Source organism: Nerophis lumbriciformis, linkage group LG25 (assembly GCF_033978685.3).
Source record: "Nerophis lumbriciformis linkage group LG25, RoL_Nlum_v2.1, whole genome shotgun sequence".
Lineage (NCBI taxonomy): Eukaryota > Metazoa > Chordata > Actinopteri > Syngnathiformes > Syngnathidae > Nerophis > Nerophis lumbriciformis.
The window spans coordinates 32,922,683-32,948,796 of record NC_084572.2 but is presented as its reverse complement, the minus strand read 5'-3'; the positions used below and the strand labels follow the sequence as shown (position 1 = coordinate 32,948,796).

The 26,114-nt window shown below is 41.1% G+C and overlaps 2 protein-coding genes across 2 annotated transcripts in view; one reads left to right on the top strand and one right to left on the bottom strand.

Annotated features, from left to right (window-relative positions):
* Nucleotides 1-17,217, bottom strand: part of cyth4b (cytohesin 4b) — a 67,981-nt gene extending 50,764 nt beyond the window's left edge. Inside the window, exon 1 of the mRNA XM_061984237.1 lies at nucleotides 17,070-17,217. The gene's annotated coding sequence lies outside the window, so the exon portion shown is untranslated. The remainder of the gene's footprint in view (nucleotides 1-17,069) is intronic.
* LOC133621841 (ras-related C3 botulinum toxin substrate 1-like) lies at nucleotides 312-25,683 on the top strand. Its single transcript, XM_061984240.1, has 7 exons — nucleotides 312-467; nucleotides 12,280-12,351; nucleotides 14,084-14,201; nucleotides 16,129-16,191; nucleotides 17,087-17,246; nucleotides 20,231-20,362; nucleotides 25,538-25,683. The coding sequence occupies exons 1-6, from the start codon at nucleotides 433-435 to the stop codon at nucleotides 20,356-20,358; spliced, it is 576 nt and encodes a 191-aa protein (XP_061840224.1). The 5' UTR covers nucleotides 312-432; the 3' UTR covers nucleotides 20,359-20,362; nucleotides 25,538-25,683.
* The last annotated feature ends 431 nt before the right edge of the window (nucleotides 25,684-26,114 follow it).

The window sequence follows — 26,114 nt, the reverse complement described above, 5'->3', positions numbered from 1 at the left end:
TTTATTATTATTAACTTACTACCTTATTAAAAACACATTCATCTGCTGGTTATATTTTTTCCCAGTATTGTCACGGACATACGGACTGACACGACAAAAAAAAAGCCAAAAATAAATCAAATTAAAGTAAATGTATAATTTTTTTAATATATTGTTCACCTAATGTGAAAATATTGAACATCAAATGAAAAAAAAACAAGGCCATTAAGCGAGTGAGTGAAGGAGGAAGTTAAAAAGAAATGACGGCGACACCTTTATTAGGATTGTAGCGAATTAACCACAAAGTACTGACACACACACACACACACACACACACACACACAGCAAAAGAAAGAGTGAGTGTGTGTGTTACATTTTCCTTAGTCTCACACTGATCTGCCTCTTAGTGTGTGTGTGTGTGTGTGTTTGTGTGTGTGTGACGAGAGGACCAAGATGCAGACCATCAAGTGCGTTATCGTGGGAGACGGGTACGACTTCAACTTTCCTACTTTTTACTCGACTTTGTCAGTTGGCTTAAAAATGAAAGTACATTTTTAAACGTCACCTCCCATTGGCGAGCGGGAGCGTTTTTCCTCTGCTATGAGCGAGGTGACGACGAGGTGTCGAAAGAAGAATTTAAAAAAAAAATACAGCATATTATTACTAGAAACTACAAATGTCCGTCGTTTGGACTGGCTGCGGTTGACGTGACACGGCAGGTCGGCTAACCGGTAGGACGTGTTTTGAATGTTTTGTTTCTCTGATTCTACAAACCCCGTTTCCATATGAGTTGGGAAATTGTGTTAGATGTAAATATAAACGGAATACAATGATTTGCAAATCATTTTCAACCCATATTCAGTTGAATATGCTACAAAGACAACATATTTGATGTTCAAACTCATAAACATTTTTTGGGGGGGCAAATAAAGGTGGCAATAAATACTGATAAAGTTGAGGAATGCTCGTCAAACACTTATTTGGAACATCCCACAGGTGAACAGGCAAATTGGGAACAGGTGGGTGCCATGATTGGGTATAAATGTCAAGACTTGGACTGTGGAGTTTTTGTTTTCCCAAGATGCAAGAGAATTTGGATCGGACATGGCTTGAAGGTGGGTACATGATTTATTTATCAAACAAAGAATAAACGAAAAGCGCGCACTTTGGCCGAGGTAAAAAACTTGGCGAATGAAAACAAAACTTGCACAAAGGCAGAAACTGAACACGAAATAACAAAACACTTACTGTGGCATGGGACCGTGAACAGGGCTTGAAAACGCAAGGATAGCAGGGTGAGAAAGGCTATGACTCCAGGACGAACAACAGAAAATGAAAAGCTTAAATAACACAGACATGATTAACAACAGGTGCAAGACTCAAAACAGGTGCGTGACATGACAGGTGAAACTAATGGGTAACTATGGTGACAAGACAAGGGAGTGAAAAGACAGAAACTAAAGAGTCCTATAACTAAACAAAATATGATTACACAGACATGGCAATAAAAGTAGATTCCATGAAATGCTCAGTCAATCACAAACAAGGACGGGGGGAGGGTCACCACTTTGTCAACAAATGCGTGAGCAAATTGTTGAACAGTTTAAGAACAACATTTCTCAACCAGCTATTGCAAGGAATTTGGGGATTTCACCATCTACGGTCCGTAATATCATCAAAGGGTTCAGAGAATCTGGAGAAATCACTGCGCGTAAGCAGCTAAACCCGTGGCCTTCGATCCCTCAGGCTGTACTGTGTCAACAAGCGACATCAGTGTGTAAAGGATATCACCACATGGGCTCAGGAACACTTCCGAAACCCACTGTCAGTAACTACAGTTGGTCGCTACATCTGTAAGTGCAAGTTAAAACTCTCCTATGCAAGGCGCAAACCGTTTGTCAACAACACCCAAAAACGCCGTCGGCTTCGCTGGGCCTGAGCTCATCTAAGATGGACTGATACAAAGTGGAAAAGTGTTCTGACGAGTCCACATTTCAAATTGTTTTTGGAAACTGTGGACGTCGTGTCCTCCGGACCAAAGAGGAAAAAAAACATCCGGATTGTTATAGGCGCAAAGTTGAAAAGCCAGCATCTTTGATGGTATGGGGGTGTATTAGTGCCCAAGGCATGGGTAACCTACACATCTGTGAAGGCGCCATTAATGCTGAAAGGTACATACAGGTTTTGGAGCAACATATGTTGCCATCCAAGCAACGTTACCATGGACGCCCCTGCTTATTTCAGCAAGACAATGCCAAGCCACGTGTTACATCAACGTGGCTTCATAGTAAAAGAGTGCGGGTACTAGACTGGCCTGCCTGTAGTCCAGACCTGTCTCCCGTTGAAAATGTGTGGTGCATTATGAAGCCTAAAATAGCACAACGCAGACCCCCGGACTGTTGAACAACTTAAGCTGTACATCAAGCAAGAATGGGAAAGAATTCCACCTGAGAAGCTTCAAAAATGTGTCTCCTCAGTTCCCAAACGTTGTTAGATTCCCGTGATTGACTTACAAGGTCTTCCTGCGAGTCTGTCTCCAACACTCCGTTCAACGGGTCCTGTCCTCTCGGCGCAGACGGGGTCACCGAGCTGCTCCACCGACGTAGGCACTACTCTGCTGGATGTCGAGGCAATGCGCCTAGCTCTACTACCCTGTGTCGATTCAGCGTCTGTCCCGCTTCCTTCTGTGGTCTACTCGGTAGAGAAGCCTATCTCGTAAGATCGAGTTAAAGTCCCACAAATCCCGCTGCTTTAATGGTAGCTTGCCTCTAAAGAATCTTGGCTCTTGTTGCTGACTAGGCTAGAGTTTGAAGGCTGTGGAAAGTAAAAGCCCTATAGGACATATTTGTAAGTTGACTCCGTTAGAGTGACCCTTCAGAGCTAGGTGTTGGACACACAGTGTTCCTATAGTTTTGCATCAAGGACTTGTTGGTGCATGGAGAGTTGAAATGATGAAAGTTTACTGAGTGTTGTTAAAAGGAAAGGCCATGTAACACACGGGGTTTGTAATACTACTTCAAACTGCCATCCATCCATCTTCTTCCGCTTATCCGAGGTCGGCAGAGAAGCCCAGACTTCCCTCTCCCCAGCCACTTTGTCCAGCTCCTCCCGGGGGATCCCGAGGCGTTCCCAGGCCAGCCTGGAGACATGGCCTTCCCAACGTGTCCTGGGTTTTCCCCGTGGCCTCCTACCGGTCGGACGTGCCCTAAACACCTCCCTAGGGAGGCGTTCGGGTGGCATCCTGACCAGATGCCCAAACCACCTCATCTGGCTCTTCTCAATGTGGAGGAGCAGCGGCTTTACGCTGAGCTCCTCCCGAATGACAGAGCTTCTCACCCTAAGGGAGAGCCCTGCCACCCGGCGGAGGAAACTCATTTTGTCCTTTCGGTCATAACCCAAAGCTCATGACCATAGGTGAGGATGGGAATGTAGATCGACCAGTAAATTGAGAACTTTGCCTTCCGGCTCAGCTCCTTCTTCACCACAACGGATCGATACAGCGTCCGCATTACTGAAGACTCTGCCAAGTCACAGGAGATGCTTCCAATTTAGTGGGAAACATTTTGGGAACAGCCTTTTCGTGTGCTGGTTGGCTTTGGAAGATACTTTCTCAGCGGCACTCATCGAAGGCGGACGCTCCCCTTCCCTCTCCTGCTTGCTTCCTTGTCTTGTCTTAACTCTCTGGTTGCCTCTTTTTGCACTGCTCACCAAATTTAAACATTGGAACTAACTAACTGGCCTCTCAATGAAATTGACAAGATCTTGGGTTTGGGGGAACCTGCCTGTCTTGTTGTTGGACACACGACAGAACCTTGGGAGATCAAGGAGTTTCCGCGTGCCTGTCGATCCTTCAGTCGAGGACGTTGAAGATATCCACCTATTCGGAATTACGACAACAGGACATCTGCTGTTTGGAGTAATCGTTGCTCTGGTTTGTCCACAAATTGGAAGTTGCTGGCAGTCTTCAAAGTACCCCAAAGCCGCCACAAATGATTGGAGGATGCGGGCAGAACTGTGGACACACTTGTGATTTGGTTAACATCGGACAGTCTGCCCTGCAGGATGAATTTGAGGACCAGTAATAGACCATTAAGAATAAAAAGCTAATTTAATTTTGTCTGTCTTGACGGAGCAGTTGTTGCTGGACACACGACGGAACCTTGGGAGAACGAGGAGTTTCCGCGTGCCTGTCGATCCTTCAGTCGAGGACGTTGAAGATATCCACCTATTCGGAATTACGACAACAGGACATCTGCTGTTTGGAGTAATCGTTGCTCTGGTTTGTCCACAAATTGGAAGTTGCTGGCAGTCTTCAAAGTACCCCAAAGCCGCCACAAATGATTGGAGGATGCGGGCAGAACTGTGGACACTCTTGTGATTTGGTTAACATCGGACAGTCTGCCCTGCAGGATGAATTTGAGGACCAGTAATAGACCATTAAGAATAAAAAGCTAATTTAATTTTCACCCGCATACAAAACATTCTAGGGACGGCGTGGCGAAGTTGGTAGAGTGGCCGTGCCAGCAATCGGAGGGTTGCTGGTTACTGGGGTTCAATCCCCACCTTCTACCATCCGAGTCACGTCCGTTGTGTCCTTGGGCAAGACACTTCACCCCTTGCTCCTGATGGCTGCTGGTTAGCACCTTGCATGGCAGCTCCCGCCATCAGTGTGTGAATGTGTGTGTGAATGGGTGAATGTGGAAATACTGTCAAAGCGCTTTGAGTACCTTGAAGGTAGAAAAGCGCAATACAAGTATAACCCATTTATCATTTATAACTTGGATTGTTTCCCTGGCTTCGAGACCCTCCCGAAGCTCCCTTCTTGTCTCTCATGGACACACACCTGTTGTTGACTTTGGACTGACGAGAACACTGAGGTCGCGGAAAAGAGACTCGCTGCAGGCTTACACACACACACATGCATCCACGAAAAATACACGCCACACACACATACCCCACCTTCCATCCCACGCCTTCCACGCTTGAATCCTTTAGAGGTGATGGACGGCTGGGCAAGCGCTTAGATAGCAGCAGCATGCCTCTGTAGACCCACTTCCTCTTCTCGGTTGCAAGTCTTGTGGATTCTATGTAACTTGTTTATGTGTGCGTTTGGCTATTGAGTTTATCTTTTTCCCACCTTTCTAAGGGGCGCCGGAAGTTGGCTGTCACATACACACTAGGATTTTCGTGTTTTTTTTCCCCTTCACTTTGTTTATTTTGTTTTGTTTGTTTCGAGAAATACAGGCAGTAACGAAAGTACTTGCCGTGCGACTGGAGATCCGCTTCCGCAAGCCCAGAGAACAAGTATACAAAAGTTAAAGTTAAAGTTAAAGTACCAATGATTGTCACATACACACTAGGATTTTCGTGTTTTTTTCCCCCTCACTTTGTTTATTTTGTTTTGTTTGTTTCGAGAAATACAGGCAGTAACGAAAGTACTTGCCGTGCGACTGGAGATCCGCTTCCGCAAGCCCAGAGAACAAGTATACAAAAGTTAAAGTTAAAGTTAAAGTACCAATGATTGTCACATACACACTAGGATTTTCGTGTTTTTTTCCCCCTCACTTTGTTTATTTTGTTTTGTTTGCTTCGAGAAATACAGGCAGTAACAAAAGTACTTGCCGTGCGACTGGAGATCCGCTTCCGCAAGCCCAGAGAACAAGTATACAAAAGTTAAAGTTAAAGTTAAAGTACCAATGATTGTCACATACACACTAGGATTTTCGTGTTTTTTTCCCCCTCACTTTGTTTATTTTGTTTTGTTTGTTTCGAGAAATACAGGCAGTAACGAAAGTACTTGCCGTGCGACTGGAGATCCGCTTCCGCAAGCCCAGAGAACAAGTATACAAAAGTTAAAGTTAAAGTTAAAGTACCAATGATTGTCACATACACACTAGGATTTTCGTGTTTTTTTCCCCCCTCACTTTGTTTATTTTGTTTTGTTTGTTTCGAGAAATACAGGCAGTAACGAAAGTACTTGCCGTGCGACTGGAGATCCGCTTCCGCAAGCCCAGAGAACAAGTATACAAAAGTTAAAGTTAAAGTTAAAGTACCAATGATTGTCACATACACACTAGGATTTTCGTGTGTTTTTTCCCCCTCACTTTGTTTATTTTGTTTTGTTTGTTTCGGGAAATACAGGCAGTAACGAAAGTACTTGCCGTGCGACTGGAGATCCGCTTCCGCAAGCCCAGAGAACAAGTATACAAAAGTTAAAGTTAAAGTTAAAGTACCAATGATTGTCACATAAACACTAGGATTTTCGTGTTTTTTTCCCCCTCACTTTGTTTATTTTGTTTTGTTTGTTTCGAGAAATACAGGCAGTAATGAAAGTACTTGCCCTGCGACTGGAGATCCGCTTCCGCAAGCCCAGAGAACAAGTATACAAAAGTTAAAGTTAAAGTTAAAGTACCAATGATTGTCACATACACACTAGGATTTTCGTGTTTTTTTCCCCCCTCACTTTGTTTATTTTGTTTTGTTTGTTTCGAGAAATACAGGCAGTAACGAAAGTACTTGCCGTGCGACTGGAGATCCGCTTCCGCAAGCCCAGAGAACAAGTATACAAAAGTTAAAGTTAAAGTTAAAGTACCAATGATTGTCACATACACACTAGGATTTTCGTGTTTTTTTCCCCCTCACTTTGTTTATTTTGTTTTGTTTGTTTCGGGAAATACAGGCAGTAACGAAAGTACTTGCCGTGCGACTGGAGATCCGCTTCCGCAAGCCCAGAGAACAAGTATACAAAAGTTAAAGTTAAAGTTAAAGTACCAATGATTGTCACATACACACTAGGATTTTCGTGTTTTTTTTCCCCCTCACTTTGTTTATTTTGTTTTGTTTGTTTCGAGAAATACAGGCAGTAACGAAAGTACTTGCCGTGCGACTGGAGATCCGCTTCCGCAAGCCCAGAGAACAAGTATACAAAAGTTAAAGTTAAAGTTAAAGTACCAGTGATTGTCACATACACACTAGGATTTTCGTGTTTTTTTTCCCCCTCACTTTGTTTATTTTGTTTTGTTTGTTTCGAGAAATACAGGCAGTAACGAAAGTACTTGCCGTGCGACTGGAGATCCGCTTCCACAAGCCCAGAGAACAAGCATACAAAAGTTAAAGTTAAAGTTAAAGTACCAGTGATTGTCACATACACACTAGGATTTTCGTGTTTTTTCCCCCCTCACTTTGTTTATTTTGTTTTGTTTGTTTCGAGAAATACAGGCAGTAACGAAAGTACTTGCCGTGCGACTGGAGATCCGCTTCCACAAGCCCAGAGAACAAGTATACAAAAGTTAAAGTTAAAGTACCAATGATTGTCACATACACACTAGGATTTTCGTGTTTTTTTCCCCCTCACTTTGTTTATTTTGTTTTGTTTGTTTCGAGAAATACAGGCAGTAACGAAAGTACTTGCCGTGCGACTGGAGATCCGCTTCCGCAAGCCCAGAGAACAAGTATACAAAAGTTAAAGTTAAAGTTAAAGTACCAATGATTGTCACATACACACTAGGATTTTCGTGTTTTTTTCCCCCTCACTTTGTTTATTTTGTTTTGTTTGTTTCGGGAAATACAGGCAGTAACGAAAGTACTTGCCGTGCGACTGGAGATCCGCTTCCGCAAGCCCAGAGAACAAGTATACAAAAGTTAAAGTTAAAGTTAAAGTACCAATGATTGTCACATACACACTAGGATTTTCGTGTTTTTTTCCCCCTCACTTTGTTTATTTTGTTTTGTTTGTTTCGAGAAATACAGGCAGTAACGAAAGTACTTGCCGTGCGACTGGAGATCCGCTTCCGCAAGCCCAGAGAACAAGTATACAAAAGTTAAAGTTAAAGTTAAAGTACCAATGATTGTCACATACACACTAGGATTTTCGTGTTTTTTTCCCCCTCACTTTGTTTATTTTGTTTTGTTTGTTTCGGGAAATACAGGCAGTAACGAAAGTACTTGCCGTGCGACTGGAGATCCGCTTCCGCAAGCCCAGAGAACAAGTATACAAAAGTTAAAGTTAAAGTTAAAGTACCAATGATTGTCACATAAACACTCGGATTTTCGTGTTTTTTTCCCCCTCACTTTGTTTATTTTGTTTTGTTTGTTTCGAGAAATACAGGCAGTAATGAAAGTACTTGCCCTGCGACTGGAGATCCGCTTCCGCAAGCCCAGAGAACAAGTATACAAAAGTTAAAGTTAAAGTTAAAGTACCAATGATTGTCACATACACACTAGGATTTTCGTGTTTTTTTCCCTCCTCACTTTGTTTATTTTGTTTTGTTTGTTTCGAGAAATACAGGCAGTAACGAAAGTACTTGCCGTGCGACTGGAGATCCGCTTCCGCAAGCCCAGAGAACAAGTATACAAAAGTTAAAGTTAAAGTTAAAGTACCAATGATTGTCACATACACACTAGGATTTTCGTGTTTTTTTCCCCCTCACTTTGTTTATTTTGTTTTGTTTGTTTCGGGAAATACAGGCAGTAACGAAAGTACTTGCCGTGCGACTGGAGATCCGCTTCCGCAAGCCCAGAGAACAAGTATACAAAAGTTAAAGTTAAAGTTAAAGTACCAATGATTGTCACATACACACTAGGATTTTCGTGTTTTTTTTCCCCCTCACTTTGTTTATTTTGTTTTGTTTGTTTCGAGAAATACAGGCAGTAACGAAAGTACTTGCCGTGCGACTGGAGATCCGCTTCCGCAAGCCCAGAGAACAAGTATACAAAAGTTAAAGTTAAAGTTAAAGTACCAGTGATTGTCACATACACACTAGGATGTTCGTGTTTTTTTTCCCCCTCACTTTGTTTATTTTGTTTTGTTTGTTTCGAGAAATACAGGCAGTAACGAAAGTACTTGCCGTGCGACTGGAGATCCGCTTCCACAAGCCCAGAGAACAAGCATACAAAAGTTAAAGTTAAAGTTAAAGTACCAGTGATTGTCACATACACACTAGGATTTTCGTGTTTTTTCCCCCCTCACTTTGTTTATTTTGTTTTGTTTGTTTCGAGAAATACAGGCAGTAACGAAAGTACTTGCCGTGCGACTGGAGATCCGCTTCCACAAGCCCAGAGAACAAGTATACAAAAGTTAAAGTTAAAGTACCAATGATTGTCACATACACACTAGGATTTTCGTGTTTTTTTCCCCCTCACTTTGTTTATTTTGTTTTGTTTGTTTCGAGAAATACAGGCAGTAACGAAAGTACTTGCCGTGTGACTGGAGATCCGCTTCCGCAAGCCCAGAAAACGAGTATACAAAAGTTAAAGTACCAATGATTGTCACATAAACACTAGGATTTTCGTGTTTTTTTCCCCCTCACTTTGTTTATTTTGTTTTGTTTGTTTCGAGAAATACAGGCAGTAACGAAAGTACTTGCCCTGCGACTGGAGATCCGCTTCCGCAAGCCCAGAGAACAAGTATACAAAAGTTAAAGTTAAAGTTAAAGTACCAATGATTGTCACATACACACTAGGATTTTCGTGTTTTTTTCCCCCTCACTTTGTTTATTTTGTTTTGTTTGTTTCGATAAATACAGGCAGTAACGAAAGTACTTGCCGTGCGACTGGAGATCCGCTTCCGCAAGCCCAGAGAACAAGTATACAAAAGTTAAAGTTAAAGTTAAAGTACCAATGATTGTCACATACACACTAGGATTTTCGTGTTTTTTTTCCCCCTCACTTTGTTTATTTTGTTTTGTTTGTTTCGAGAAATACAGGCAGTAACTAAAGTACTTGCCGTGCGACTGAAGATCCGCTTCCGCAAGCCCAGAGAACAAGTATACAAAAGTTAAAGTTAAAGTTAAAGTACCAATGATTGTCACATACACACTAGGATTTTCGTGTTTTTTGTCCCCCTCACTTTCTTTATTTTGTTTTGTTTGTTTCGAGAAATACAGGCAGTAACGAAAGTACTTGCCGTGCGACTGGAGATCCGCTTCCGCAAGCCCAGAGAACAAGTATACAAAAGTTAAAGTTAAAGTACCAATGATTGTCACATATACACTAGGATTTTCGTGTTTTTTCCCCCTCACTTTGTTTATTTTGTTTTGTTTGTTTCGAGAAATACAGGCAGTAACGAAAGTACTTGCCGTGCGACTGGAGATCCGCTTCCGCAAGCCCAGAGAACAAGTATACAAAAGTTAAAGTTAAAGTACCAATGATTGTCACATACACACGAGATTTCCGTGTTTTTTTCCCCCTCACTTTGTTTATTTTGTTTTGTTTGTTTCGAGAAATACAGGCAGTAACGAAAGTACTTGCCGTGCGACTGGAGATCCGCTTCCGCAAGCCCAGAGAACAAGTATACAAAAGTTAAAGTTAAAGTTAAAGTACCAATGATTGTCACATACACACTAAGATTTTCGTGTTTTTTTCCCCCTCACTTTGTTTATTTTGTTTTGTTTGTTTTGAGAAATACAGGCAGTAACAAAAGTACTTGCCGTGCGACTGGAGATCCGCTTCCGCAAGCCCAGAGAACAAGTATACAAAAGTTAAAGTTAAAGTACCAATGATTGTCACATACACACTAGGATTTTCGTGTTTTTTCCCCCTCACTTTGTTTATTTTGTTTTGTTTGTTTCGAGAAATACAGGCAGTAACGAAAGTACTTGCCGTGCGACTGGAGATCCGCTTCCGCAAGCCCAGAGAACAAGTATACAAAAGTTAAAGTTAAAGTACCAATGATTGTCACATACACACTAGGATTTTCGTGTTTTTTTCCCCCTCACTTTGTTTATTTTGTTTTGTTTGTTTCGAGAAATACAGGCAGTAACGAAAGTACTTGCCGTGCGACTGGAGATCCGCTTCCGCAAGCCCAGAGAACAAGTATACAAAAGTTAAAGTTAAAGTTAAAGTACCAATGATTGTCACATACACACTAGGATTTTCGTGTTTTTTTCCCCCTCACTTTGTTTATTTTGTTTTGTTTGTTTCGAGAAATACAGGCAGTAACGAAAGTACTTGCCGTGCGACTGGAGATCCGCTTCCGCAAGCCCAGAAAACAAGTATACAAAAGTTAAAGTACCAATGATTGTCACATAAACACTAGGATTTTCGTGTTTTTTTCCCCCTCACTTTGTTTATTTTGTTTTGTTTGTTTCGAGAAATACAGGCAGTAACGAAAGTACTTGCCCTGCGACTGGAGATCCGCTTCCGCAAGCCCAGAGAACAAGTATACAAAAGTTAAAGTTAAAGTTAAAGTACCAATGATTGTCACATACACACTAGGATTTTCGTGTTTTTTGTCCCCCTCACTTTCTTTATTTTGTTTTGTTTGTTTCGAGAAATACAGGCAGTAACGAAAGTACTTGCCGTGCGACTGGAGATCCGCTTCCGCAAGCCCAGAGAACAAGTATACAAAAGTTAAAGTTAAAGTACCAATGATTGTCACATACACACTAGGATTTTCGTGTTTTTTTCACCCTCACTTTGTTTATTTTGTTTTGTTTGTTTCGAGAAATACAGGCAGTAACGAAAGTACTTGCCGTGCGACTGGAGATCCGCTTCCGCAAGCCCAGAGAACAAGTATACAAAAGTTAAAGTTAAAGTTAAAGTACCAATGATTGTCACACTACACACTAGGTGTGGTGAAATTTGTCCTCTGCATTTGACCCATCCCCTTGTTTACCCCCTGGGAGGTGAGGGGAGCAGTGGGGAGCAGTGGGCAGCAGCGGTGGCCGCGCCCGGGAATAATTTTTGGTGATTTAACCCCCAATTCCAACCTTTGATGCTGAGTGCCAAGCGGGAAGATAATAATTCCCATTTTTATAGTCTTTGGTATGACTCACAACCTTTGGTTTGAACTCACAACCAACCGATCTCAGGGCGGACACTCTAACCACTAGGCCACTGAGCGGCCATGGTTTGTTGCTTGTTTAAAAAAAATGCGGGATCAACAGTTTCAGCAACACAGGAACTCTATTTTTTAGAAGTCCGCAGGATACTCATACTCGCTTGTAACCCTATATTTCTTTTTTCTTCTCACTTTTTGCATTTGTTTTGATAAATACAGGCAGTAAGAAAAGTATAGGCCATGTGAGTAAAGATCTGCCTCCACAAGCCCAGACTGTGTGCATGAAACCGCGTTTAAAGTGGCCATGTTTGTTGCTTGTTTAAAAAAATGCGGGAAACAACAGTTTTAGCAACACAGGAACTCTATTTTTTACAAGTCTGCAGGATACTTATTCTCGCTTGTAACTCTATATTTCTTATTCTGGGTAATGTAGTAAGTCTACAAGTACCAACGCAGAGAAAACCTCCAGAAACAAAGCAACCTTTATCATTTCCATACATGTTTCTTGTGTTTGTTTTTAGGGCTGTGGGGAAAACTTGTCTGCTCATCAGCTACACAACCAACACCTTCCCTGGAGAATTCATTCCGACTGTGTGAGTACACACACACACACACACACACACACACACACACACACACTGGTTATCATTTGGAATGGGAACCAAGTTTCTGCTCATCATTTGTGGGGACCACCCTTTTTACTGGTTAAGCAGCTATTTACAACAACGCCAGCAATATGTCGAGATCGATGATCATAGGTCAGAATGTATGAATATTGAATGTGGAATTCCACAAGGTTCGATTTTAGGACCCAAACTTTTTATTTTATATATAAATGATATTTGTGAGGTTTCGAAATTTTTACAGTACGTATTATTCGCAAATGTATACTGTTCAGGAGATGACTTGACAATCTTAGCCGATAATATTGAAGAGGAAATGGTTAAACTAAAATTGTGGTTTGGTGTACGAACCCCGTTTCCATATGAGTTGGGAAATTGTGTTAGATGTAAATATAAACGGAATACAATGATTTGCAAATCCTTTTCAACCCATATTCAGTTGAATGCACTACAAAGACAACATATTGGATGTTCAAACTCATAAATTTGTTTTTTAGAATTTGATGGCTGCAACACGTGCCAAAGTAGTTGGGAAAGGGCATGTTCACCACTGTGTTACATGGCCTTTCCTTTTAACAACACTCAGTAACCGTTTGGGACCTGAGGAGACACATTTTTGAAGATTCTCAGGTGGAATTCTTTCCCATTCTTGCTTGATGTACAGCTTAAGTTGTCTCCGTTGTGGTATTTTAGGCTTCATAATGTGCTACACATTTTCAATGGGAGACAGGTCTGGACTACAGACAGGCCAGTCTAGTACCCACACTCTTTTACTATGAAGCCACGTTGATGTAACACGTGGCTTGGCATTGTCTTGCTGAAATAAGCAGGGGCGTCCATGGTAACGTTGCTTGGATGGCAACATATGTACTGTATGTACCTTTCAGCATTAATGGCGCCTTCACAGATGTGTAAGTTACCCATGTCTTGGGCACTAATACACCCCCATACCATCACACATGCTGGCTTTTACACTTTGCGCCTATAACAATCCGCATGGTTCTTTTCCTCTTTGGTCCGGAGGACACGACGTCCACGGTTTCCAAAAACAATTTGAAATGTGGACTCGTCAGACCACAGAACACTTTTCCACTTTGTATCAGTCCATCTTAGATGAGCTCAGGCCCAGCGAAGCCGACTGTGTTTCTGGGTGTTGTTGATAAACGTTTTTCACTTTGCATAGGAGAGTTTTAACTTGCACTTACAGATGTAGCGACCAACTGTAGTTACTGACAGTGGGTTTCTGAAGTGTTCCTGAGCCCATGTGGTGATATCCTTTACACACTGATGTCGCTTGTTGATGCAGTACAGCCTGAGGGATCGAAGGTCACGGGCTTAGCTGCTTACGTGCAGTGATTTCTCCAGATTCTCTGAACCCTTTGATGATATTACGGACCGTAGATGGTGAAATCCCTAAATTCCTTGCAATAGCTGGTCAAGAAAGGCATCAAATTCTAAAGTTAAAGTCAAATATGTTGTCTTTGTAGCATATTCAACTGAATATGGGTTGAAAATGATTTGCAAATCATTGTATTCCGTTTATATTTACATCTAACACAATTTCCCAACTCATATGGAAGCAACTCTCCCAACTTTGCCACGCCGTCCCCCAAGTTACCAACTTGTGCAGTATTGTGTTAAGTTGTGTAAATAACAACAAAATTGCTCGATTTATTCTTTTTCCCAACTGTTTACATTTTAGTTTCGACAGCTACTCGGCCAGTGTGATGTTGGACGGCAGGCCGGTGGTTCTGAGCCTCTGGGACACGTGCGGACAGCCGGACCATGACAGGATCCGCCCACTGTCCTACCCCCAGACGGTACACACAGCCGACTTTAAAAAGTGGCGTCTGTCTCACGGCGCTCTTTTTGGGTTGTCCTTACCTAAGATGCGAACATGCTACTTTTTGCTAGCCTATTCATGTTTAACATGCACTGTAATCAATACAAAAAACTGACATTTGACTCTTTACACACAAGTCAAAATTGTTGATAAGAAGTCATCACATCACTAAATAAGATCATAAAGACTCAATTGCTTTGCTGCTTACAGCCACCAGGGGGTATACGTTCATGTCGCTGCCACCTAGAGGCCACCTTGGATTAATACAGTTTGAATAACATCTACTTTATCCTCCTAAAACAGGGGTCGGCAACCCGCGGCTTCGGAGCCGCATGCGGCTCTTTGATCACTCTGATGCGGCTCAGCAGCTTACTTGCTGAACCCCCCCAATCGACCCGTGAGACTTCCGGATTTTAGTGCCTCTCTCAGAAATCTCCCGGGATTAATATTCACCGATTTTCACCCTTAAAGCTATATTAAGAGCGTGCAGTGATGGTACAACATTTGGCGCCCTCTACAATCTGTATTGACGGCGTGCCAGCCCAACACTTGTTGTATAATATACATCTTCTGCTTGCACACGTACGTGACAGCAAGGCATACTTGGTCAACAGCCACACAGGTTACACTGACGGTGTTCATATAAAACAACTTTAACACTCTTACTAATAATGCGCCACACTTTGAACCAAAACCAATCAAGAATGACAAACACAGAACATCTGCACCTTAACACAACATAAACGCAACAGAACAAATACCCAGAATCCCATGCAGCCCTGACTGTTCCGGGCTGAAAAATTCCATATAAAAGGTGTGGGCAGCGTGTCTGAGACCCCTGGTTTATACATAGCACAAAGCAAAAAAAAATATATATATACAGTGTTATTTCATTTAAAATTTCAAAAAATTTTGCGGCTCCCATTGTTTTCTATAATTTGTGAAACTGGTCAAAATGGCTCTTTGACTGGTAAAGGTTGCCGACCCCTGTCCTAAAACATACTTGCCAACCCTCCCGAATTTTCCGGGAGACTCCCGAAATTCAGCGCCTCTCCCGAAAACCTCCCGGGACAAATATTCTCCCGAAAATCTCCCGATTTTCAGCCGGAGCTGGAGGCCACGCCCCCTCCAGCTCCATGCGGACCTGAATGAGGACATCCTTTTTTTCACGACGGGAGGACAACAGGGTGACAGGAACTAAATCATCCAGACAAGAGATAAATTGTATTATTATATTTATCTTACCTAAAAATAAATATATTTATTAATTTAAAAAATAAAAAAAAAAACGAAATACATTTTTACTATATTTTGCTAAAAACATCAAAATTAACTGTATTTTTATTTGTATTTTTTCTGACTCCTTATTACATCCAGGCATTAGAATTACACATTAAAATAAACATATTTGAAATAATTAATTTTAAATTATCATAATAATTCATTTAAAATGACCATATGTAATTATTAAAATAATTGCTTGTTTATCAACAACTTTAGCATTTTTTTCAATACATTTTGCAGCTCTCAGAAGCCAAGTTATGTTATATTCCTTAAGATTTATTTATGCAAGTTTGAGGTATCAATTATCTAAACACAATTTTATTTGCATATTTTCAGGATGTAGATGTATATATATATATATATATATATATATATATATATATATATGTATGAAATACTTGACTTGGTGAATTCTAGCTGTCAATATACTCCTCCCCTCTTAACCACGCCCCCAACCACGCCCTGCCCCACCCCCGACCACGCCCCCACCCCCCCCACCTCCCGAAATCGGAGGTCACAAGGTTGGCAAGTATGTCCTAAAAGTGCAAAAGAAAATGTATGACATGTATTTAAACTTGTTGGAACATTGTAACAGCGTATTTTTGTCTTTGTGCGTCCAGGATATCTTTCTGGTTTGTTTCTCCCTGGTTGGACCTGCGTCGTACGACAACGTCAAAGAAAAGGTGAGTCTCGTGAAAAAAAAAAAAAAAAAGCTTCCGGGCGCTCGTTAGTAAGGACCTGACATGCTAGCTAACAAACATACAAACCCCGTTTCCATATGAGTTGGGAAATTGTGTTAGATGTAAATATAAACGGAATACAATGATTTGCAAATCCTTTTCAACCCATATTCAATTGAATGCACTACAAAGACAACATATTTGATGTTCAAACTCATAAACTGTATTTTTGTTTTGCAAATAATAATTAACTTACAATTTCATGGCTGCAACACGTGCCAAAGTAGTTGGGAAAGGGCATGTTCACCACTGTGTTACATGGCCTTTCCTTTTAACAACACTCAGTAAACGTTTGGGACCTGAGGAGACACATTTTTGAAGCTTCTCAGGTGGAATTCTTTCCCATTCTTGCTTGATGTACAGCTTAAGTTGTTCAACAGTCCGGGGGTCTCCGTTGTGCTATTTTAGGCTTCATAATGCGCCACACATTTTCAATGGGAGACAGGTCTGGACTACAGGCAGGCCAGTCTAGTACCAGCACTCTTTTACTATGAAGCCACGTTGATGTAACACGCGGCTTGGCATTGTCTTGCTGGAATAAGCAGGGGCGTCCATGGTAGCGTTGCTTGGATGGCAACATATATTGCTCCAAAACCTGTATGCATCTTTCAGCATTAATGGCGTCTTCACAGATGTGTAAGTTACCCATGTCTTGGGCACCAATACACCCCCATACCATCACAGATGGGGCATCAACTGAGAGGGGCGTGGCATCAGGACAAACAACTTGTCAATACAAAATAGGGATATTTCTTCCATTACAGTACAAAACTTTTGGCCTTAATTAAGCTCCGTATATACCACCCTCGTCTCCTACTCACCTCCTTTCCCGCTTCAGTGGTACCAGGAGGTGCGCCACCACTGCCCCAACACCCCCATCATCTTGGTGGGCACCAAGCTGGACATGAGGGACGATCAAGAAACCATCACAAAACTGAGGGAGAACAATCTGTCGCCCATCTCTCACCAGCAAGGCATCGATCTGGCCAAGGAGATCAGTAAGCAGAATATTAGAAAATATCTGTCAATCATCTCATTTGGTGTGGAAGAGACATGCACCTGGGGATAAGTTGATTGGCAACACTAAATTGGCCCTAGTGTGTGAATGTGAGTGTGAATGTTGTCTGTCTATCTGTGTTGGCCCTGCGATGAGGTGGCGACTTGTCCAGGGTGTACCCCGCCTTCTGCCCGATTGTAGCTGAGATAGGCTCCAGCGCCCCCCGCGACCCCAAAGGGAATAAGCGGTAGAAAATGGATGGATGGATGGATGAACTTGACTAGAAGCCCATGATGTCACGTCACATGATCAACAATACTTAGTACTTTGATTAGTCAAGACAGTGTATGATATGCTAAACAGACATTTCTGACCTTAAAAATGGACAAAAATTCCAAAGACATATTCCTTGTGTGTGTGTGTGTGTGTGTGTGTGTGTGTGTGTGTGTGTGTGTGTGTGTGTGTGTGTGTGTTCTGGCAATGCTTACTTAATGGGGACATCGCTCTGTTTACGCAGTCACCTTTAGGGGACCTCTGACGGTCCCTTTATTTATTTTTAAATGGTCCTCGGTAGTCACGTACAAATTTGTGTGAGTTATGCACAATTATTTAAATGTGGTCCCCATGAACCATATGAACTCTTTTTCCCCAGGGTCCCCAGTAAGAATGATCAGCACATTACTTCATCAATCCAGAGATTTAAAGGGGAACATTATCACAATTTCAGAATGGTTAAAACCATTAAAAATCAGTTCCCAGTGGCTTATTATATTTTTCGAAGTTTTTTTCAAAATTTTACCCATCACGCAATATCCCTAAATAAAGCTTCAAAGTGCCTGATTTTAACCATCGTTATAAACACCCGTCCATTTTCCTGTGACGTCACATAGTGAAGCCAACACAAACAAACATGGCGGAAAGAACAGCAAGCTATAGCGACATTAGCTCGGATTCAGACTCGGATTTCAGCGGCTTAAGCGATTCAACAGATTACGCATGTATTGAAACGGATGGTTGTAGTGTGGAGGCAGGTCGCGAAAACGAAATTGAAGAAGAAACTGAAGCTATTGAGCCATATCGGTTTGAACCGTATGACGAATTCGGCGATCGCCTTCTAACCAACGATTGGTATGTGTTTGTTTGGCATTAAAGGAAACTAACAACTATGAACTAGGTTTACAGCGTATGAAATACATTTGGCAACAACATGCACTTTGAGAGTGCAGACAGCCCAATTTTCATCAATTAATATATTCTGTAGACCAGGGGTGCTCACACTTTTTCTGCAGGCGAGCTACTTTTCAATTGATCAAGTCGTGGGGATCTACCTCATTCATATATATAATTTATATTTACTTATTTATGAAATTTATGTTTTTGTTAACAAGTTAAAGGTGTTTAATGATAATGCAAGCATGTTTAATACATATAGTTGATATTGTTAACAAGTTAAAGGTGTTTAAAGATAATGCAAGCATGTTTAACACATATAGTTAATATTGTTAACAAGTTAAAGGTGGTTAAAAATAATACAAGCATGTTTAACACATATAGATTCCTTTCTTTCATGAAGACAAGAATATAAGTTGGTGTATTACCTGATTGTGATGACTTGCATTGATTGGAATCAGACAGTAGTGCTGATAACGTCCGCATTTTCGAATGGAGGAGAAAAAAAGTCCTCCTTTCTGTCCAATACCACATGAAAGTGGTTGGTTTTTGGCATCTTATTTGTCCAGCTTCCGTACTCCTTTGTATACACTTTACAAGAAATACATTGTCGGCAAACTCCGTAGCTTGCTAGCTTGGGCAGGCCAGCTTTCTGAGACTCTTATTTTGGTAGCGCAGGCAGGATGTAGCAGAGCTTTTATTGTGCAACTGTGCAATCGGTCTTTGGAGTTTTGACGACAGGTACGGCGCCAGAGTCTGTTGAAATAAAGTGTTTCTCGCCTTCCAGTCGGTAATTTTAATGAGCTGGCAGCAGCCAGCGTCATCTCAGAAGACCCTCGGGTGCTGTGAATGTCAATCAAGTGACGAAAGTGACGTCATAGTGAAGATTTATGATCGCTCATTTTTAGGACTATTTTTTTAATGCCTGGCTGGTGATCGACTGACACACCCTCCGAGATCGACCGGTAGATCGCGATCGACGTAATGAGCACCCCTGCTGTAGACATACCCTCATCCGCGCTCTTTTCCTGAGAGCTGATCTGTCCAGTTTAAGGGACGGTGTGAGCCAAGACATCCAGGGGGTTTAACTCGCTCGTCTGCGGGAACAAACTGCCGCCATTGCTTGCCGTGCTACCGAGGTCCTTTGTCCCTGAATTGCTCACACACTCCGGCAGGTTCAATGGGGGTCTGGCGGCAGATTTCTTTGACTTTATCTTTGGAAATGCATCTGCTTTGAGTGTCGCAGGATATCCACACATTCTTGCCATCTCTGTCGTAGCATAGCTTTCGTCGGTAAAGTGTGCGGAACAAACGTCCAATTTCTTGCCACTTTCGCGTCTTTGGGCCACTGGTGCAACTTGAATCCCTGCTCGTGTTGTTACACCCTCCGACAACACACCGACGAGGCATGATGTCTCCAAGGTACGGAAAACAGTCGAAAAAAACGGAAAATAACAGCTGATTTGACTCGGTGTTTGAGAAAATGGCGGATTGCTTCCCGATGTGACGTCACAACGAATATTAGAAAGGCGTTTGATTCGCCAACATTCACCCATTTAGAGTTCGGAAATCGGTTAAAAAAATATATGGTCTTTTTTCTGCAACATCAAGGTATATATTGACGCTTACATAGGTCTGGTGATAATGTTCCCCTTTAAAGACGTGTATGAGCTAACTGGGCAGTGGACATTTTACCTCATTTTTTTATGCCTCCACAACTTGTAGAAAGGGTGGTCCCCACAAGTGATGATCAAAAACATGGTCCCCATTCCAAATGATAACCAGTGTGTGTGTGTGTTTGTTCGTTCGTTCCAGAAGCAGTCAAGTACCTGGAGTGCTCGGCGCTGACTATGCGAGGTCTGAAGGTGGTGTTCGATGAAGCCATCAGAGTAGTCCTCATGCCTCATTCCCCCGACCACAAAAAAAAGTGTTCCGCGCTCTAAGGAGGTAAGAACACAAAACGTTATTTTCAAAAGATAAAAATTTTTTTGGACTGTAGTTTTTTTACATTAAAAGTCAACTGTAAATATATATATATTATATATATTTATATATATTTATTTATTATATATATATATATATATATATATATTATATATATTATTTATATATATTTATTTATTTATATATGCACCTTATTGCTTTTTTATCCTGCACTACCATGAGCTTATGTAACGAAATTTCATCTTATCTGTGCTGTAAAGTTCAAATTTGAATGACAATAAAAAGGAAGTCTAAGTCTAAGTCTAAGTCATACTTGCCAACCCTCCCGGATTTTCCGGGAGACTCCCGAAATTCAGTGCTTCTCCCGAAAACCTCCCGGGACAAATTTTCTCCCGAAAATCTCCCGAAATTCAGGCGGACCTGAGTGTTTTCACGTCCGCTTTCCCACAATATAAACAGCGTGCCTGCCCAATCACGTTATAACTATAGAATGATCGAGGGCGAGTTCTTAGTTTCTTATGTGGGTTTATTGTTAGGCAGTTTCATTAACGTCCTCCCAGCGCGGCAACAAACACACAACAACAGCAGTCACGTTTTAGTCTACCGTAAAGCAATTCGTCTGCCGTAAACAGCAATGTTGTGACACTCTTAAACAGGACAATACTGCCATCTACTGTACATGCATATGCGACATTAACATCTAGGGCTTTTAGAGAGTGCAGTGCACAACTGCGCACACAACAAGGAGACGAAGCAGAATGCATCATCAGAGAGGGTGTTCAGCATAGTTAGAAAAATAGTGACAGAGAATAGAACAAGGATGGACAATTCAACCCTTAACTCAACAATGAGTAGATGAGTGTTATGTGTGTGTATATATGTAAATAAATGAACACTGAAATTCAAGTATTTCTCTTATTTATATATATATATATATATATATATATATATATATATTAGAGATGCGCGGATAGGCAATTATTTCATCCGCAACCGCATCAGAAAGTCGTCAACCATCCGCCATCCACCCGATGTAACATTTGACCAGAACCGCATCCGCCCGCACCCGCCCGTTGTTATATATCTAATATAGACGATGCAAGGCATTAGTGAGGTTATAAAGCTTTTGCCTGTTAAAGAAAGGAGACTGATCCAATGCAGCACAGACATTCGCGTGCCACGCTGTCACGGCCCAGACGCACACCAGTGCGCAATCATATGGGAGCCGCGCTGAGCGCACCTCCAAGCGCGTCTCGCTGCCGGCGACGGCCGGGTATGGGCCCGAGGCTCCAGCGCCATCCATTTTCAGGGCTAGTTGATTCGGCAGGTGGGTTGTTACACACTCCTTAGCGGGTTCCGACTTCCATGGCCACCGTCCTGCTGTCTATATCAACCAGGGTGAGCCCCACCCCTTTCGTGAGCGCACTGCGCGCGGAGTGACCCCTGTTACGCGCCCCCGGCAACAGGGGTGGCGGGCAGGTAAGCTGCGCGGGCGGAGCGCGCGGAGTGACCCCTGTTACGAGCCCCCGGCCACGGGGGTGGCGGGCAGGTAAGCTGCTTACCTGCTGCGCGTGACGCCGGCCGCGGCGAAGGCGGACGAGGCGGGGTGTCGGTGCGGTGGTGACCCTGGACGTGCGTCGGGCCCTTCTCGCGGATCCCCTCAGCTACGGCTCCCGGTGGGGCCCTCTCGGGGGAAGGGGCCTCGGTCCCGGACCCCGGCGAGGCGTCCCTTCTCCGCTCCGTAAAAGTGTCCATCTCTTCTTTCTTTTTTTCTTCTGTTGTGGCATATGCTGCAGGTGCCTGCTCGTTTTTCGTATGTGGGTAACAACATTTAACTATGTATATATATTTCCGAATTGGTTTAACTGCCACCCGCCTGAATCTATTTAAAATCTATTTTTTATTTTTTTCAACCGCCCGACCCGACCCGCGGATAAAATCTAATTTTTTTAAATTTCATCCGCCCGATCCGCGGACTCCGCTGTTGTGCCCGCAAACCGCGCATGTCTAATATATATATATATATATATATATATATATATATATATATATATATATATATATATATATATTGTGGCTCCGAAATGACAACACAGGCACGGCTTCTTAAAGACGAGCTCTTTACTTGGGTTTATGGCTTGAAAACTACAGGACAAGACATGAAATACAATGCTTTAGACATAGGTCAGTCACAGGCAAATAAAGTGCTAAACAAAATAGCTACCTCGTGGCCGCCTGCCACTTCAGAGGTTCTTGGGCAGCAAATATTTCAGTCTTGTGCATACTAAATGAGCGTACAATAATTAAACCAATGTACGTTATAAATATACAGAACAATTCGACACAATATGACAAATACCTTGTTCAGCTAGCTAAATGTTCTTGCTGCTGATGATGGCTCGCTCAAAGTCCTTTGCATGTCTGGGCGAATGCAGGTCTCGCAACCTCCAATAGTAAACCAAAACCTCGCGAGAATAGCGGTGTAACAAAGGAAATACATTGCCCTTTTTATAGTAAACAAAATGTGTCTTATTTACAAAAAATGTAACATGAATTCACAACCATAATAATTTTCAACAAAAAATATTAACCCTTAAAACAAAAATATTAGGTGTAAGTTTCAACGACACTTATATATATATATATATATATATATATATATATATATAGCTAGAATTCACTGAAAGTCAAATATTTCTTATATAAGAAATATTTGACTTTCAGTGAATTCTAGCTATATATATATATATATATGAAATACTTGACTTGGTGAATTCTAGCTGTAAATATACTCCTCCCCTCTTAACCACGAGGATACATCTTGAACAATTTGTGTTGTTCCACAATGAATTTTTCATTCATTCATTTATTTCAGGCAATGACATAAAAAAGTACAAAGTTGACAACACATAATACTATAAATTAATATAGTGCAAAAGGCAATGTATAGTATGTAATGCATGATTGTCCAGTTTTGCCTGAAAGGGAGTGGGAAGACGATAATTTATTTAATCCCACCCCCAGTTCTCCATTCAGTGATTATTCGCATGAGTTTCACTCTTACTTTGTTCAAGGATTATAATTAGGGCCCGCATGGCCCATTGTAAAAGGAATCCCAAAGGGAGTCCTTTTACAATGGGACAGAGGACCCTATTGAATTTGTAAGGTTTTATTATTAGGGCCCGCATGGCCCATTGTAAAAGGAATCCCAACGGGAATCCTTTTGCAATGGGACATAAGGACCTATTGAATTTGTAAGGTTTTATTCTTTCTTTATTAGGGCCCGCAAGGCCCATTGTATATGGACTCCCCCTTATGCAATGGAACATAAGGACCTATTGAATTTGTAACGTTTTATTCTTTTTAGGGCCCGCATGGCCCATTGTAAAAGGAATCCCAACGGGAGTCCTTTTGCAATGGGACATAAGGACCTATTGAATTTGTAAGGTTTTATTCTTTCTTTATTAGGGCCCGCAAGGCCCATTGTATAAGGACTCCCAAAGGGAGTCCTTATGCAATGGAACATAAGGACCTATTGAATTTGTAACGTTTTATTCTTTTTAGGGCCCGCATGGCCCATTGTAAAAGGAATCCCAACGGGAGTCCTTTTGCAATGGGACATAAGGACCTATTGAATTTGTAAGGTTTTATTCTTTCTTTATTAGGGCCCGCAAGGCCCATTGTATAAGGACTCCCAAAGGGAGTCCTTATGCAATGGGACATAAGGACCTATTGAATTTGTAAGGTTTTATTATTCTTTCTTATTCTTCCGCAGCTTTGCGCTGTACTTTGACCCCCTTAACATGCTTCAAAACTCACCAAATTTGACGCACACATCAATAAACGCAAACAAAACTATTTGGTGAAAAAAACCTAACCTCAAAACTCAAAATTGCGCTCTAGCGCCCCCTAGAAAGAAAACTGCCTATAACTCCCAGTACGAATGTTGTAGGGACATGAAACATAAAACCTCTATGTAGGTCTCACTTAGACCTACTTTTCATTAATTAATTTCCTCGGGCAAAAATCAACAGGAAGTTGGCAATTCCCCCTTCACAACAAAAATGTACTAAAAACAGTCACTTTTGCCTCTTTGAGCTGTAATTTGACCCTCTTAACATGCTTCAAAACTCACCAAACTGAACACACACATCAGGACTGGCAAAAATTGCGATCTAATGAAAAAACCTAACCCTAAATCTCAAAAATTGTGTTGAATAAAACGCAGAAAAAACTGCTCCTCGGAAGAAAAAAATGACAAAACTGCCTGTAACTCCCACTAGAAAGGTCAGAGAGACATAAAACAAAAACCTCTATGTAGGTCTCACTTAGACCTACATTTCCTTCATTGACATCCTTCAGCAAAAATCTACAGGAAGTTTGCAATTCCCCCTTCAAAACAAAATTTTTGTAAAAACCGGTCACCTGTCTTCAAACATTATCTCCTCTGAGCGCGTTTGTCGTTTTTTGTAAAAACCCGTCACCTTTCATCAAACATTATCTCCTCTGAGCGCGTTTGTCGTTTCGGCTTCAAACTAACACAGGAGAGAGATTGAACCCTTCTGATTAAAAGTTGGCGAAAGAGTTTTTGATTTTGATTTTTATTAAGGATCCCCATTAGCTGGTTGCCTCAACAACCCACCAGTCTTCCTGGGGTCCACAATTCAATACAATTACAAGTAAAAGCACATAATTATAACTACACAATACAGAAAAAAATTAAAAATAAAAGCATCAATAAGAAGACAAGCAAAGAGAATAATAATTACCATATAAATATAACTACACAATATAAAACCAAACAAATCATCAACGAGCAAACTAATTTAAAGACTCAGTTTAAATATTACTTTCTTTTCAAAAACCTGTTTACTTTCAATTCCAGATCGACAAAGATCTATAAATAAAAGATTTCCGCAAAGCATTCTTCCTGGGACGAGGGAGTACAAAATGCTCCTCACTGGACGCCCTGGTATTATGATTATGTATAGTGCTACTGTGAACTATTTGGGCCATGAGAAAAGCAGGAGTTTGACTACCGGTTACTGATTTGTATGTTGTCTGTAGCAATAATGTCACACCTGGGTGAAGTCTGGTCTGGGTTTCGTCTGTTTTCATGTTGTTTTGTCATTTCTTGTTTTATTTTGAAATGCTGACTCTCTCTCTCTCTCGTTTCAGGTCACTTGCCCTTCCTCCTGTTTCACTGGTCTGACGCCTTTCCTGATTGCCTGATTGCGCCCACCTGTGTCACCCTCCCTCATGTGTATAAATGTATCGCCCTCCTTCTATATATATATATATATATATATATATATATATATATATATATATACAACAACAACAACAACAACAACAAAAAAATATATATATATGTATATATATATATATATATATATATATATATATATATATATATATATATATATATATATATATATATATACATATATATATATAAGAAATACTTGACAAAATACTAAGTCAAGTATTTCATATATATATATATATATATATATATATATATACATATATATAAGAAATACTTGACTTTCAGTGAATTCTAGCTATAAATATATATTTCTTTTATTATATATATATATATATATATAAGAAATACTTGACGAAATACTAAGTCAAGTATTTTATACATATATATATATAAAATACTTGACTTTCAGTGAATTCTAGCTATAAATATATATTTATTTTATTATATATATATATATATATATATTTATTTTATTATATATATATA